This window comes from Nannospalax galili, unplaced genomic scaffold (genome assembly GCF_000622305.1).
Source record: "Nannospalax galili isolate Female #2095 unplaced genomic scaffold, S.galili_v1.0 scaffold3802, whole genome shotgun sequence".
In the NCBI taxonomy this organism is placed as follows: domain Eukaryota; kingdom Metazoa; phylum Chordata; class Mammalia; order Rodentia; family Spalacidae; genus Nannospalax; species Nannospalax galili.
The window spans coordinates 1-14,186 of record NW_008347605.1 but is presented as its reverse complement, the minus strand read 5'-3'; the positions used below and the strand labels follow the sequence as shown (position 1 = coordinate 14,186).

At 43.8% G+C, this 14,186-nt stretch overlaps 1 protein-coding gene across 2 annotated transcripts; it reads left to right on the top strand.

Moving 5' to 3' along the window:
* The first annotated feature begins 783 nt into the window (after window positions 1-783).
* On the top strand, window positions 784-10,067 carry Tagap (T cell activation RhoGTPase activating protein). 2 transcript variants are annotated; one of them, XM_008844318.3, is made up of 10 exons: window positions 784-971; window positions 1,561-1,644; window positions 1,742-1,795; window positions 2,084-2,150; window positions 3,502-3,668; window positions 4,295-4,456; window positions 5,086-5,195; window positions 6,590-6,785; window positions 7,323-7,437; window positions 8,043-10,067. In XM_008844318.3, the coding sequence occupies exons 2-10, from the start codon at window positions 1,618-1,620 to the stop codon at window positions 9,281-9,283; spliced, it is 2,139 nt and encodes a 712-aa protein (XP_008842540.1). In that variant the 5' UTR covers window positions 784-971; window positions 1,561-1,617; the 3' UTR covers window positions 9,284-10,067. The 2 variants fall into 2 exon arrangements, with proteins under 2 accessions (XP_008842540.1, XP_017656413.1); XM_017800924.1 differs by lacking the exon at window positions 784-971 and having other exon boundaries at window positions 1,561-1,648.
* Window positions 10,068-14,186: the final 4,119 nt, after the last annotated feature.

Sequence of the window (14,186 nt, the reverse complement as noted above, 5' to 3'; positions counted from 1 at the left end):
AATTCACAACCTCACAAATATTAAGCAAGTGCTCTACCACCGAGTCAGCCCATTAAATGTCTTTGTTAAGGAAAACAAAACAACAAGCAAAAAAACAAAAACAGAAAACGAGTCCAGAAGGAAGAATCACAGACAGTCACCTTCTCTCTTTCAGCTTTAAATTAGTAGAGCCAAAGAAAATTTTACTTTTGTTTCCTGCCATGTCAAGACTGGAGCTGACCTGACTAGGCACTAAGCAGTAATCGTTTTCACTAGGAATCATTCTGAAAAGAAAAGGGCTTAATGTCCAGACAGCTGACTCCAGTGGGCAGCTTTCCTAATTCCAAAGAAACTGACCTAGCTTTTGATGATGATTGTTTCTAAAAGAGGAGAACCGAACCATTCTCCAGACCCATTGGTCTCTTTCTGGTTTTATGGCAATGTCCTGCACCCAGCGGTGCTAATCAATGCTCAGTCCTGGTGGACAGAGCTGGTGGTGGGTGGAGGGAAAACAGCACCCAGACAGGATACCGAAGCGGGGAGGGGGCTGAGATTACCACTTTAGAAAATAAAATGATGTTTACACGCAGAGTAACAGTCTCTCACTCACACATCCCACCTTTGACATTAATCAGAACCTTCTATATTCAGCATGTCATGTTTTCCACCCAGCAGTTATAGATACTTTGCTTTGAAGTAGAAGGGGGTGTGGAAAGAACCATGGCTGCCCTAAAAGGAATGAGGAAGTGAGAGCTCTGCAGTGTCTGGCTGCCTCTGTCTGTGTGACAGCCCATGATGTTCCTTCCGGCCCCAGTAATATTCTGAATTTCCACCTGCCCGCCCCTGCCACTTATAACAACAGCACGTGAAGCCCGGGGCTTCAGTTTCCTTGACTCTGTGGGTGGATTTGTAGGGGCAGAGTGTCATGCTGAGTCTCCGGTTTTCCTCAGTTCACTGGTGGTAAAAGAACTCTGGCTGGAGACCCTCGCAGGGTAAGTACCATAGATTCACGGGACCAGGAAATAAACCACCTCTTGGCTCTTGAGTCCCCAAGACCATATGCCACAGAGAACAACTCTGCCAAGGAATATCTGTTTTAGAAAGGCTCTGAATGCAGACTGCTCAGCTACCATGTAACAGCTGCAGTTTGGGGTTAGGAATTCTGTAAATGTTATCTTTGGTTTGTCTATACTGTAAGAAATATCCTGGGAATAAAGCTCTCTTACTTGGGTTAGGTGAGAAAGTCTATGCCAAACATTTAATATAGTTAAATGAGCACTAAAAAAACATGTTATTTGTTATTGTAATTACTATTCAGACTGTCTCTTGTTGGGAATATGTGAGCAACAGTTTGGGAGTGGTAAACACATCAGCTTAGAAATGAATTCAGATGCAGTTCTTAATAGCAGGTGACATCTGCTAAGAGAGACTAATTTTATTGTATCTTATTTTACAAACGTGTAGGACTTTTTAATTAATTTGTCTAAAAGAAAATGTAGGACAAGAGTCCTAAACTATCTGGTGCTGGAATGGAACCAATTATTCTATTTTGTAACTCTTTTCCTTTATGATTTATTGTAGACAGAATCAAAGCCCCCACAATAGTGAAATCCTCCTGGACTGTCAGGCCAAACTCCAATGAAGTTGATAAGCAGCTTTGATGCTGTATGTGAGTCCTTCACACTTTGATTCATTCATTTTTTTTTCCAGGGGTGAGAGTCAAAAGACCTTTAATTAATGTTATTTTTTTCCTCTCTTTTAGTCAAAAACACTTGATGCCAATAATATGGAGACATTAATTGAATGTCAGTCAGAGGTAAGAATGTAATGTTTTTAACTTTTTATTTGCACTGTGAGAAAACAGAAAACTCTGTTGATGTTCTTTGGGTTGTTTAATTATCAGTGTAAAGTGAATATTAGAATATAAATTTAACACATGGATTGAGATCTTCTTTGGTAAGAGTTGAGATTGTAATGTTGATTCTAGAATTGAAAAAGAGAATCAATGTACTTGACTTAATTTTTAAGAGGAATAAAATGTACATTTTGAAGAGAAAGACTGGGTCTCCTAAGTCATTATTTTAACTGAAATATCTGTTTTCAGGGTGACATCAAGGAGCTTCCGATGTTGACATCATGTCAGAGTGAAGACAGTATTTGCCAGCTAATTGGTGAGTTTTGAAAACACATAGCGCTTTTCTGTGGTGCTAACAACTAGTGTTCTTGGTTTGCAAAACCACAGTGCTTTCACCCTACTAGGAATCTGTTTTATAAGTGTTCTGTTAGAGACCACAGAACATTAACCCTCAACAGGCAGGCTGCTCCCTGGACCAAGTGCTGTGGGAGGGCAGACACTGCAGCCAGCCCAGCAGCCCCAGCTCCTTGGGGCTTTCCGGACAAGCCTTCTCTATCTTGAGAATGGAAGCCAGTTTACATTTGAAAAGCACACAGTGCTCTTCCCACCATTTTCTCCTTCTGTAGTAGAGACTGCATCTGAGAGCCCATGGAGCAACTGTTGCTGATCTCAAACCCCAAAGAACTTACCTTCCCATCTCATTCTTTTTCATAATGCATTTCATTATAACGTAAATCAGATACCCACCCCCTCAAAGCAACAGGGCCACTTAACTCCTGTCCTTCCAATCGCCAGCATAAACTGTGTAAAAACAGTAGTTCAGAAAATATAACCTTTATAATCAGGGAAAAAAAGAAAACGAGAGGGAAGCTTTTGAGATCCAATACCCACTGCATACAATCTCCAGGATGTCTGAGGAGAGAATACTCAGGCAAAGTCTTACTGATAATTCCCAACTGCCAAGTCTAGGGGAAAGCTGCCTGAAAGAATGTGAGCTAGATTCTGAGGTAAAGCAGCCTACTGGGCCACTGCAGATACCCTGGAGGAGGCAGCCCCTCTAGTGGCTGTTTCGTGCTAGGACGGCTGCACAGGGTATGAACAGCCAAAGCCTGCTCAGAGCCTGCAAAAGGATCTTGAGCAACTCTCTTCCTCTCTTTTTAAGTTTCACTTTCAAAGAAATAAAATAATCTCCATTAATCAGAAATATTCTCTATAGTTATTAGGGCCAATACATTAAAATGGTTGGTTTTGACTTGCACGATTAGATTTTGCTAATTTTCTGTAGCAAATAGCTGTGAAGGTAAAAACAGGAAAGGTGGGGCTTTTGAGGAACCCTGGTGTTGCTGTTTAGGCACTGGCTCCCCTGGCAACAGTGTGGCTGTGAGGTTCATTTTTCTAGATCAAGAGTCGATCAAGAGTCATGCCCTTTGCTTTCTCAATTTTTCAACAGTATCTCTCTAACACAGCATGCTATATAAATCGCTCCCCTGGCAACAGTGTGGCTGTGAGGTTCATTTTTCTAGATCAAGAGTCATGTCCTTTGCTTTCTCAATTTTTCAACAGTATCTCTCTAACACAGCATGCTACATAAATGATACTTTGTAGCCTATGTACGTATCTTATTAATGATGAATTTTCTCTTTATCTGCTTGTTTCCTGGGCTACAGAAGTTAAAAAGAGAAAGAAAGTACTGTCCTGGCCCTCTCTCATGAGAAGACTCTCGCCTTCATCTGATTTCTCTGGGTCTTTGGAACCAGAGCTGAAAGTGTCACTATTTGATCAGTCCTTGTCAATCATCTGTGGGGAGAATGACACACTCCCCAGACCCATCCAGGTAGGTGTGCCCTGACTCATAAATCTACTTCAGCTTCCTGTCAGATGTGAACAGTCTTTGGAAAATCTGAACGTGATGGGACAATCTTTCAGATTCTCATGCCATCCTGGAAATGCCATTCCCATTTCCCAGTGCGGCGGGGAGCCTAGGGATCAGTGGTATCTATCAGTGCTCAGAGCAATGGGCTCTCCCTCCCTCCTCCGACTGGCAGACTGAAGAAGCCAGAGCAACTGCAGCTTCTGAAAAGGCAGCAGAGGTGCTGTATAGAGCGGAAATCCATTGTGTCCATGGAAGTACTTGAAAAAGGAGTCCAGAACAATTTCAAATGTCAACATGAGCACTTTTGGAGCTCACCTCCTCTGGCAAAAATGAGTGACAGGAGATCCTTGGTGGCAACTGGCCTCAAAGCCAGCACAGGCCTCAGTGCTTGTTCAAGGCCATCATCCAGTCTAGAGAACGAGCTTTTACAGGGAGGAGAGTTTATGACATGATGTTAATGCCTCTTCATGCCTGTTACTTTAATTCTCTTTCTCTAACCTACAGATAGGGTTTTATGTATTATTAGCGACAATGTATGTTTCTGAGCCATGGGTGACCATTTTCTGTTGCTGTATCCTTTCCCACAGGACATTCTGACCATCCTTTGCCTTAAAGGCCCTTCAACTGAAGGAATATTCAGGAAAGCTGCCAGTGAGAAAGCCCGCAAGGAGTTGAAGGAGGAGCTCAACTGTGGGGGCTCTGTGGACCTGAACCAGCTGCCTGTGCACCTCCTGGCTGTGGTCTTCAAGGTGAGCTGGCTGTATTCATGCCGGACAGCCTGAGGGGGGTTCTGGCATACTCCTCAGGAAACCAGGAACTAGCTGTTCCCTACCAGACAAAGTCAGTTGATTGGGGAGTTTAGTGTTTTTCTCAGTTAAGTCTTTTAATTATTTATATAAGCACCTCTGTTTCATAATTCCAGACTTCAACAGGAGTACATTAAATTCTCCCAAAATATTATTTAAAAGAAGTTTGAAGCGGGTGTGGTGGCACATGCCTTTAATCCCAGCTCTTGGGAGGCAGAGGCAGGCGGATCTCTGTGATCTGCCAGCCTGGTCTACACAATGAGTTCCAGGCAAGCTGGGGCTACAGGGAGACCCTGTCTCAAAAAAGACCAAAAAAAGAAATTTGACTGTCCCATGCCCGAGAATGTCCCCCTAAATCTGGTCTCCCCAGAATTGACCCATCTAGGAGCAGTACCTCTTACTCTGCCTGGTACTGGGAAATTACAGGGATGCAGTACGAGTCTGGCTAGGTTCCTTAGATGCAGGGATGTGACGGGGAAGCAGGAGGACCCTGTGGAGAAGGACTACAAGGAGGTGAAAGAAAGACTCATTGCACCGTACAAACAGGCCAACGCACCCCTTTCCTCCTCCAGGACTTCCTCCGGGGAATCCCCCTGAAGCTACTCTCCTGTGACCTCTTCGAGGAGTGGATGGGTGCCCTGGAGAAGCCAAGTGAGGAGGACAGAATCGAGGCCCTAAAGCAGTAAGTCCTCAGAGTCATCCCAGGAGGCAAGGCACCATCTTCCTGCTCCCTCATAACACTGAGTGCTTTGCAATTCCTGTTTCAGTAGCTCTACCTAAATGAAAGGCAGCACTTCTTCAAAAAGTAGAAAGTAAACTTTAGTGCTCATAAATCCCAAGATGTGGGAGAATCTAAAAATATAAGGAGTTTGAAAAGGTATGAACTCACACCTGAATGCTTCACCACAGGCTAACCAATGAAGTTGAGATATCCTTAACCCACATTAACTGGTATCATGCCAACCACACTTCTCTCATAAAACATCCCTTACAGCATAGTAGAGTAACTTGGAAGGGATTGATTTGTTTATAAAAGTCCACAGCATATTCCATATTCTTATAATTAGCCAAAAATTTTAAAGCTATGTAAGAATAAATTCCAAAGATTAGCAGTAATTTCATAAAGAAAGTGTGACCTCTGAAGAACTAGGAAATCCCTAATGCTTGACTTTAAAATGTCAGCATCCTAAGAAAGCCCATTACCACACTACAGTTGTGCCCCTGGGCTAAGCATTTTCCATGAAATATTTACCAAAAGGAAAAGTCTCTGTTCCCCTCACCCCAAAGAAAAGAAAATCCTAAGATTATCTCAATAGGTTTTTATCTAGGCATAAAACTATTTTATAGCAATAATTTCTGAGAAATGAAGAGGATCCACGTGTTGGACTCTCACTTCATTTTTTGAAATAATGAGCTTTTAAGAAACAATCTAGTAGGGCCAAACACTGTGGCACACGACTTTAATCCCAGCACTTGGAGGCAGAGGCAGGCAGAGCTCTGTGAGTTCCAGAAAGAAAGAGAGAAAGAGAGGGAAGGAAGGAAAGAAGGAAGGAAGGAAGGAAGGAAGGAAGGAAGGAAGGAAAGAAATTAACTTATCATTAAAAACAATGTTGGTGTTTTAAGTTCTGCCTTGATAGTAGTTATTAACACACTCATAAATTGACTCTAAAGATTTTTCGAAATGGTATAAAAATGGGTCATCTCCATCTGGCAATGACAGCAAAAAAAAAAAAAAGCATGAAAATAAGCCTTATAGGATTCAAAACAAAAAATGTCTACAGTTCTTTGATGAGTGACCAAATGCAAAGGTGGGCTACAGTGTGTATGCAGCCTCTGCTTCAGGTAACAGCTATGTGTATAAAAGGAGTTGCTATTGCTGTCCCAGCATAAAGGCCTTTTGGGTAACCAGCCTCATTCCATGTCAGTAGCCACTAGAAGTGTCTGAATAAACATTTCATAACGTTTCTTGGGAAAGTGCACCTTCCTCATTTTAAAGGAAGTCTGGTTTGGGTAGAACCTTTCAAGAGGTCACATTAAAGCTTCATGAAAACTGACAGTCCTCCACTTGATTTCCAGGGTTGCAGATCGCCTTCCCCGGCCCAACCTTCTGCTGCTCAGGCACTTGGTCTATGTGCTGCATCTCATCAGCAAGAATGCTGAGGTCAACAAGATGGACTCCAGCAACCTGGCCATCTGCATCGGACCCAACATGCTCACTCTGAAGAATGACCAAAGCTTGTCCTTCCAAGCCCAGAAAGACTTGAACAATAAGGTTTGTTCTGACTTTATATGAGAAACTCCCGGGTTATGATCTCACCCTCTGCAAAAACCAACCAATGAACTGCTTCTGACTTTGAGTTTCTCAAAGTGACTCAGGGTCGCAGTGAAATTCTGAAGTTCAGAACACTTTGTCCCAGCTCCACATGCATAGATACATGCATTTGCTATAGCCCACTACCACTACCTCCCTGGACAGAAGAGCCCCTTTGTTTTATTTTTCTTCTGTGCATCACCTTCTGCTAGTTCAACTATCAACTTCTGGAACAACTTACTTAAATGAAAAACTTAGTAAATAAAGTAAAAGCTTATTTTTTTTAATTCTCCAACTAAAAATGCATGCCTCAAAAAACCATATAATGTCCAATGTACGTTATTGCCACCAATTTCAATACATGCTTTCTATGCACATACACATATCTAGTTCTTATCCAGCAGCTCCCTAACTATTGACCCAAATATGTTCTCATTCTTTGCTGCCTCTTTTGAAAAATGCACTTAATCTGACAGCCTGCTCATTTTTTCTTCACAGGTTAAGACACTGGTGGAATTCCTCATTGACAACTGTTTTGAAATATTTGGAGAGAACATTCCAACACATTCCCGTATCACTTCTGATGACTCCCTGGAACACACTGACAGTTCAGGTACAGAACATTCTGTCACATGATTGGGGTTCTAGGGAGTTGACAGTCATCAGTGGTCCATGCTAGTGATGTGAGGTACCCCGAGTATTTGAGGCAGAAACCACCTTCACAAATCACAAGTCCGCAAGGAAGTCATTAAACGTGAAGTCTTTACTATTGGATTGGCCCACAACACCTCCTCACACTGCACTCTTCTAGTACCAGTCTGGAAATTCCTCCTTCCTATAAGTCACAAATAACTGATTCTACAAAGTAAACTTTAGCTGTGGAGTTTTTGTCTCTACATAATAGAGTATGAATCCATTAAAATGCAAATTGATCCAACACAAGAGCCATCCGAAGAATCAGCTTTAAGATTAAGGTCAACAAATCTTAGCGAACATTGGAGTTGTCGTCATCATTGTCCCTCAAGAATTTCATTTTTCTACTTTTCTTGTCATTTCAAAAATCAATTTAGAAACACAATTTTAATATGATAAATATATTGTCTATAACAACCCCAATGCATTTCCACCAAATCATCATTGATATGAAAAGGTAACACCTAATAAATATTTTTAAAAGAGCCTCAACAGAAAGTTTAACTGTTCCTTAACTTTCCCCAGATGTGTCAACTCTGCAGAATGACTCAGCTTATGACAGCAATGATCCAGATGTGGAACCCACCAGTGTTGTCACCTCTCCCAGCAGGCAGCTGGAAGGGCCCACTGCCATGGTGGATGGCCTGGATGACAGGCACCCAGAGGACACCTGTGGGTTAAGCTCAGTGCCCACTGTCAGCATGGTTGCTAGGCTGAGAGGCTCCATCAACCAGCAGGACAGGAGATTCTCTGAACCCAACATGTCACCCTCACAAGAGTGCTCTATGACAAAGCAAAAGCTAACAAAAAGTGCGGACGACTTTACGGTGCCCCGGGCGAGCTCTCGTCTTGGAAGTGATAAAGCTGAAGATCCGTTTACAGAGGAAGTCTTCCCGGTAGTAGAAGGCAAGCCCAAGAGACCAGTGGATTTGAAGATCAAGAACTTGACCCAAGGTTTAGCATCACCACCAGGACTGATTCCCAAAGCCTTCTCCAGCGTCTCCCTGGATGAATCTTTGGACAGCTCACCAGTGCCTTCTCCTTCCTGTCCCAAAAGAAATTTCTTCATAAGACATCAGAGTTTCACAACAAAGACAGACAAAAGCAAGTCCCACAGAGAAATCAGAAAGCACTCCATGTCATTTTCCTTTGCCTCTCACAAAAAAGTGCCTCCCCAGACCCCCAGCTCTGGGTCTGGAAAATCCAAAGACTTTCCCAGAGACCAAATAAGGAAGGGTTTGAGGAGAGAAAGTCAGCTTGCTGGCAGAATCGTCCAAGAAAATGGGTCAGACATCCAAGGCCAAACAGCTCTGGGCTGCAGCTTGTCTAGAACCTGGACCCTCTCTGTTGACAATGTATTCCAGCTAGTTGATGTCAGGAAGCCAGGAAGCCCCCCGTCTTACAAAGAGGCCATTCAGAGCCAAGCATCTGGACTCACAGACTACAGTGGCCAGACTGTTGCAAGTATGAGAGCAAGAATGCTCAACCAGGACACCACCCTGTCCCCTCTGCTGCCTTCGCAACACAGGGGTGACCACAGTGAAGCGATGCCTAGAGGACACAGACTGTCTCCCATGATTGAGCACTGGAAACAGAATCAGACTGTCAGTGTTTCTGTGGAAACTCAAGGGAGATCTGAGCCTCACAGGTTGAGAACCACATCTGAGTCTGTACAGAAAGATAAGTGGGATTATCTCAGGCAACGATGTAGCCAGACAGTCTTTGAGGTCGACCAACTCCAATGTGCTAAAGAATCCTACATTTAGGAAAGGAGGCCTTGTGCCACAGCTAACTTGTGGTATTTGTAGATACATGTACAGAGAACTGCCTGCAGATTCTGTTTTCCAAAAAGTCATAAATAAGCTCATTTAGAAGGTGTGGTGAGCCCTTCTCTTCAAGAATGGCTTACACAATGCACATCATTTGTCTGTTGTGTACTCGGATTTGTGCAATATCTAGTAAATGTATAAAATGTATTATAAACCAGGTATTAGATGAAAGGGTATCTACGTACATCCCCTACATGTATGTGTTTGTATGCTTTCTGTGTGTTGCTACTTTGCCCTCAGGGGTGCATTTCTATGGGATGGTAAAAATCATCTTTGCTTTTTTACTGTTACCTCAGATGTCATGTCATTTTCATATTTTCCGTGAGCTCTATTTAGGGAAAATGCCTGCATTGTTGAAACCAAGGTTACTTTACTCTACAGGTTTACAATAACTGATCAGCACAGTAGGAGAAAATATGCTGAAAAGACACAAAGTTCAGTGTTTGGAGCTGTCAACAGCATTAGGAAAAGACCACAATGAAAATTATGAAAAATATTTGTGTCTTTTCAATCCTCTAATTAGATTTGGGTATATTTGGGTAGACTAGTGGATGTGCATTATGTCAATATTAACTCATGTAGAGCACTTTGAGTTTCTTCACAGTTCAGTGGTGTTTTATGCAATAGTGTGGAGGTAAATGATTTTGTACGCATTGGGGCCCAGTGTAAAGCTTCAATGTCATTTCACTACAATAAACTGTCTTCCTCCTTTGAAAGCAAACATGCTCATTCCTTACTGACCTGCTACCTTCTTTCCCTCAGCTAACCAGGCATCCATCAAGGAATTCCTCATATAATGGTTCATTCAAACCAGTATTTTTGGACAAAATAGTCATCATTCTAGGTCAATGTGCAACCTGGGGATTGTGTGTCCTACTTTGCGCCATTTTTTTTCAGAAAGCAGTCATTCAGTGGGCAGAAAAATTTAGTATGCAATGCAGGATAAGGCAAAGGCAGTAGTCCCCATTCGTAGTGAATTAGACTTTCCAGGGTCGTTACATATCTTATCTCACTTTTATATTGTTTGTTTTCTGTTGGTATTAGCAATCTTTCTTTTAAATTTGGTCTTTTTGAGACAGGGTCTCCCTTGTAGCCCCAGCTGTCCTGGAACTCACTATGTAGACCAGGCTGGCCTTGAACTCACAGAGATCTGCTGGCCTCTGCCTTCCAAGTACTGGGATTAAAGGAGTGCACCACCACATCCTGCTGTTATTGGCAATCTTAAGGATAAAATTTTGTGATACATTCAAATTTTACTACTCAGTGATCAAGATATTTATCCAACATCTTAAAGATATCTTAAAGTACTGGGCTCCAATTTTCCTAATTATATCGGTTTTATTATTAGATACTGCTTATACTCTTGATTTCTTACATAAACACTTTTGTGTCATCTAGCTACCAGATAAGGAGGACTTGATTCTTAATCAGGGATGAGTTGGTAAGAATGTTATAAACTGGACTGCCCAAAGCAGTATGGTCAGAACTAGCATTACAAAACTGTATCAGTCTCAAGGGGCAGGTCATTTACCTGTGACTACTAACTGGATAAAAGCAATTCCCTCCCAGAGCTGAACACAATCAGGGGTATGACTTCAGCATCTACCACATGGCAGGTTCTATGCTAAGTCTTTCAGTACTGAAAAAGAGTATCTCCCACCAGGTTCTTAGTGACACAGACAAACAAATAGAAGGACAGATGATGGATGGATGGATGGAGAGACAGACAATTGATATATACTGTTTGAGACAGGTCTCCCTCTGTTGCATAAGCTAGCCTCTTGAATGTATAATCCTCCTGCCTCAGCCTCCTGAGTGCTGAGATTACAGGCATACACTACCACACATGGCTCTTAGTGACATGGTGATGAGAGTTAGAGAATGTCTACCAGTAGATAACCAAGACCATGAGTCCAGAAGTTTTCAATGTATCTCACTTTACCAGTGACTCAGCCTCCAGGAAACCCTACTCAGGTCTCCTCAGGTGTCCTTGTTTTTAAAAAGGAGTGGGACCAGAAGTCCCCTCCTCTTACAAGTGAAACAGTTCACTGCAGATATCTATGGCTCCTAGCAGTCAAGTACATGTCAACTTGTTAATGTCTGAACAGTAAAGAGAAAGTGTAGTAACTATTTCAATTACATGGAATGGGACCCCTCTTCTCTCTATGCAGTCCACTGATCTTTCCAAATAGGATTTCCCAACTGGGTTTCCAAGTGTATTCATTTTTGAGGGCTGCAATAAAAGCACCACAGATGTGGGTATGTGTGCTAAAACAGCAGAAATGTACTGTTTCACAGTTCTGCAAGCTGCGATTTGGAGACCAAGGTGTCAGCAAGATCATGTCCTACTGAATCTAAGGGAGGGTCTGCTCCACACTTCTCTTTGACACAGATGGACAATATATTTTGATTATCTTCAAAGATACACTCTGCTCCTCCCCTAGAAGTGAAAGCAATTAAAGTCTGAACTAGACAAGCTGGCTTAGGAGAACTAACCAAAGTCAGGTGCCTTTGTAGAGCAGAGCACAAGTACTGAGAGCTCTGCCCCAATAAATACTACATGGCACCTTGGCGGACCCGCCACAGCTGAGGAGCCCCAGTAACTACTACTTGGCATCATGGAGGATCCCGCCGCAGTTGAGGAACCCGGATAAATACACAGCTCAATGGCGGGTCCCACAGCAGTTGAGGTACCAGCTAGACTTTGTGACAGTCATAAACCAGGCAATGGCTAATGGCCACAGAGCTTCCCAGTCTAGAGATGAGAACGTCCGAAGAGCTGCCATGGCATCTTCAGGAACGATGAAAAGAATACCTAGATGAGTAGCCCTGATTGCCATCTCACTGGGACAGCCACCAGTGCATGCTTTCCTCCTGAAGGGCCAAGCACACAGGAAGCCACATCAGATAGGATCTCACATAGTCCGAGGTTCTTCATGAATTATGTGATAGTAACTCTTCATCTGCAAAAGGAGAATTACTAGGAGTTCAAAGTGCTAGAGATGAAAACAATTTGCTAGAGATAAAAGTGAGTCATTTTTTAGCAATATTTTGAATGTGGACTGAGACTTTGTATTTTGCCTACTTCAGAATACAAATTAAAGGGGCTTGAAAGATGGGCCAGTGGGTAAAAGTGCCTGCTATACAAGCATGAGGACCTGAGTTAGATTTCAGGACTCACATAAAAAGCCAGGTGTGGCTACATGTGCCTGTAACCCTAGTACTGTGAAGCAGAGAGACTCAAGGTTCGCTGGGACTTACTGACTGCCAGCCTAGCTCCAAGTTCAGTGAGAGACTGTCTCAAAGAAATTCATGGAGAGTGACAGAGCAGGATAGCCTCTGGCCTACACAGAGGTGTGAGCACCTGCACATACATGCACATACAGTCACACACATGCATATGCACAGAGGTAATTGAGGACCATCTAAAGGGGTGACGTGTTCTTCTCCTCCTGGTATAGGCTACAAAGGGTGGAATGCGCAGTATGATACAGCAAACATGAAGAATACTGCCAGAAAGGAAATGCAATACATTGACCCTCAACTTTACAGAGCCTTAGTCTGTGAAAACCCACACATCTGCTCCTTAGGGACAAGGCACTGAACCTGAGCAGCAGTTTCTAAACCTATGAAAAGAGAACATAACACATACCGGTTGTGGTTATGAGATGCTTGCAACAGAAAACCCAGACAATGGAGGCTTAGGTAAGAAGGAGGCATTCACTTCCTACTGAAAGAAACGCAAGGCCGAATGGAGGCTCCAGGACATCTCAGCCCAGGTTCCTTAGCACTCAGTGCCAGCTTCATGCACCTGAGGTCTGAGGGTCCAGGCTGGGTTAATGGTCTGCCACTGGCATTTTTAAGTTATTAGAACAGAAGGCACCATGTTTTCATTGGGCATTGTGCCCTGTCAGTTCCACAGCCACTCTTGTTCACATGTCCAAACTTTCTGTTCCACTGTCCTTTCTAAAGAACGACCTGCTTTCTCCAACCCTTAAAACTCAAATTTTATTATTCTTTTTGTTATGGTTTGGATTGTAAATGTCCCAAAGGCCCATAAGATAAATGTTTGGTCGCCAGCCTATGGCACTGTTGGGAGGTGGTGGAACTTGGAGGGGAGGGGGGGTGTCTACTGGGTCTTGCCTGATAAACGTTGCTACACAGGAGGACCCGCAGGCCCCTCTCCGACCTGTAGGCCCCTCTCTCAGGGGTAAGTCTATCCTACCCTCTGTGCTTTGATTCCCCCAGCCTCACTCACCCTCCCATCTCCCCTGCAGGTCTCTCCTCCTAGCCTGGGTCCTGTCCCATTCCTTGTCTTGGCGCCTCAGACACCTGGGGAACCACCACTGCTTCCTGATCCTGTGCATCCAAAGCAACTCAGTTCCTTCTCAAGTCCCCAAGGGCACTCTGGGCCTGCCCCCCCCCTTACCTCCCTCTGCTTCCCATGGTCTGCACAACCTGCGGGTCTTGCCTGATAAACGTTGCTACACAGGAGGACCCGCAGGCCCCTCTCTGACCTGCAGGCCCCTCTCTCAGGGGTAAGTCTATCCTGCCCTCTGTGCCTTGATTCCCCCAGCCTCACTCACCCTCCCATCTCCCCCACCGGTCTCTCCTCCTAGCCTGGGTCCTGTCCCGTTCCTTGTCTTGGCGCCCCAGACACCTGGGGAACCACCACTGCTTCCTGATCCTGTGCATCCAAAGCAACTCAGTTCCTTCTCGCGTCCCCAAGGGCACTCTGGGCCTGGCCCCGCCCTCACCTCCCTCTGCTTCCCATGGTCTGCACAACCCAACAGCCTCTTTCCTGGATGCCAGGGCTGAACTTTCCTCTTCATGGTCCTGT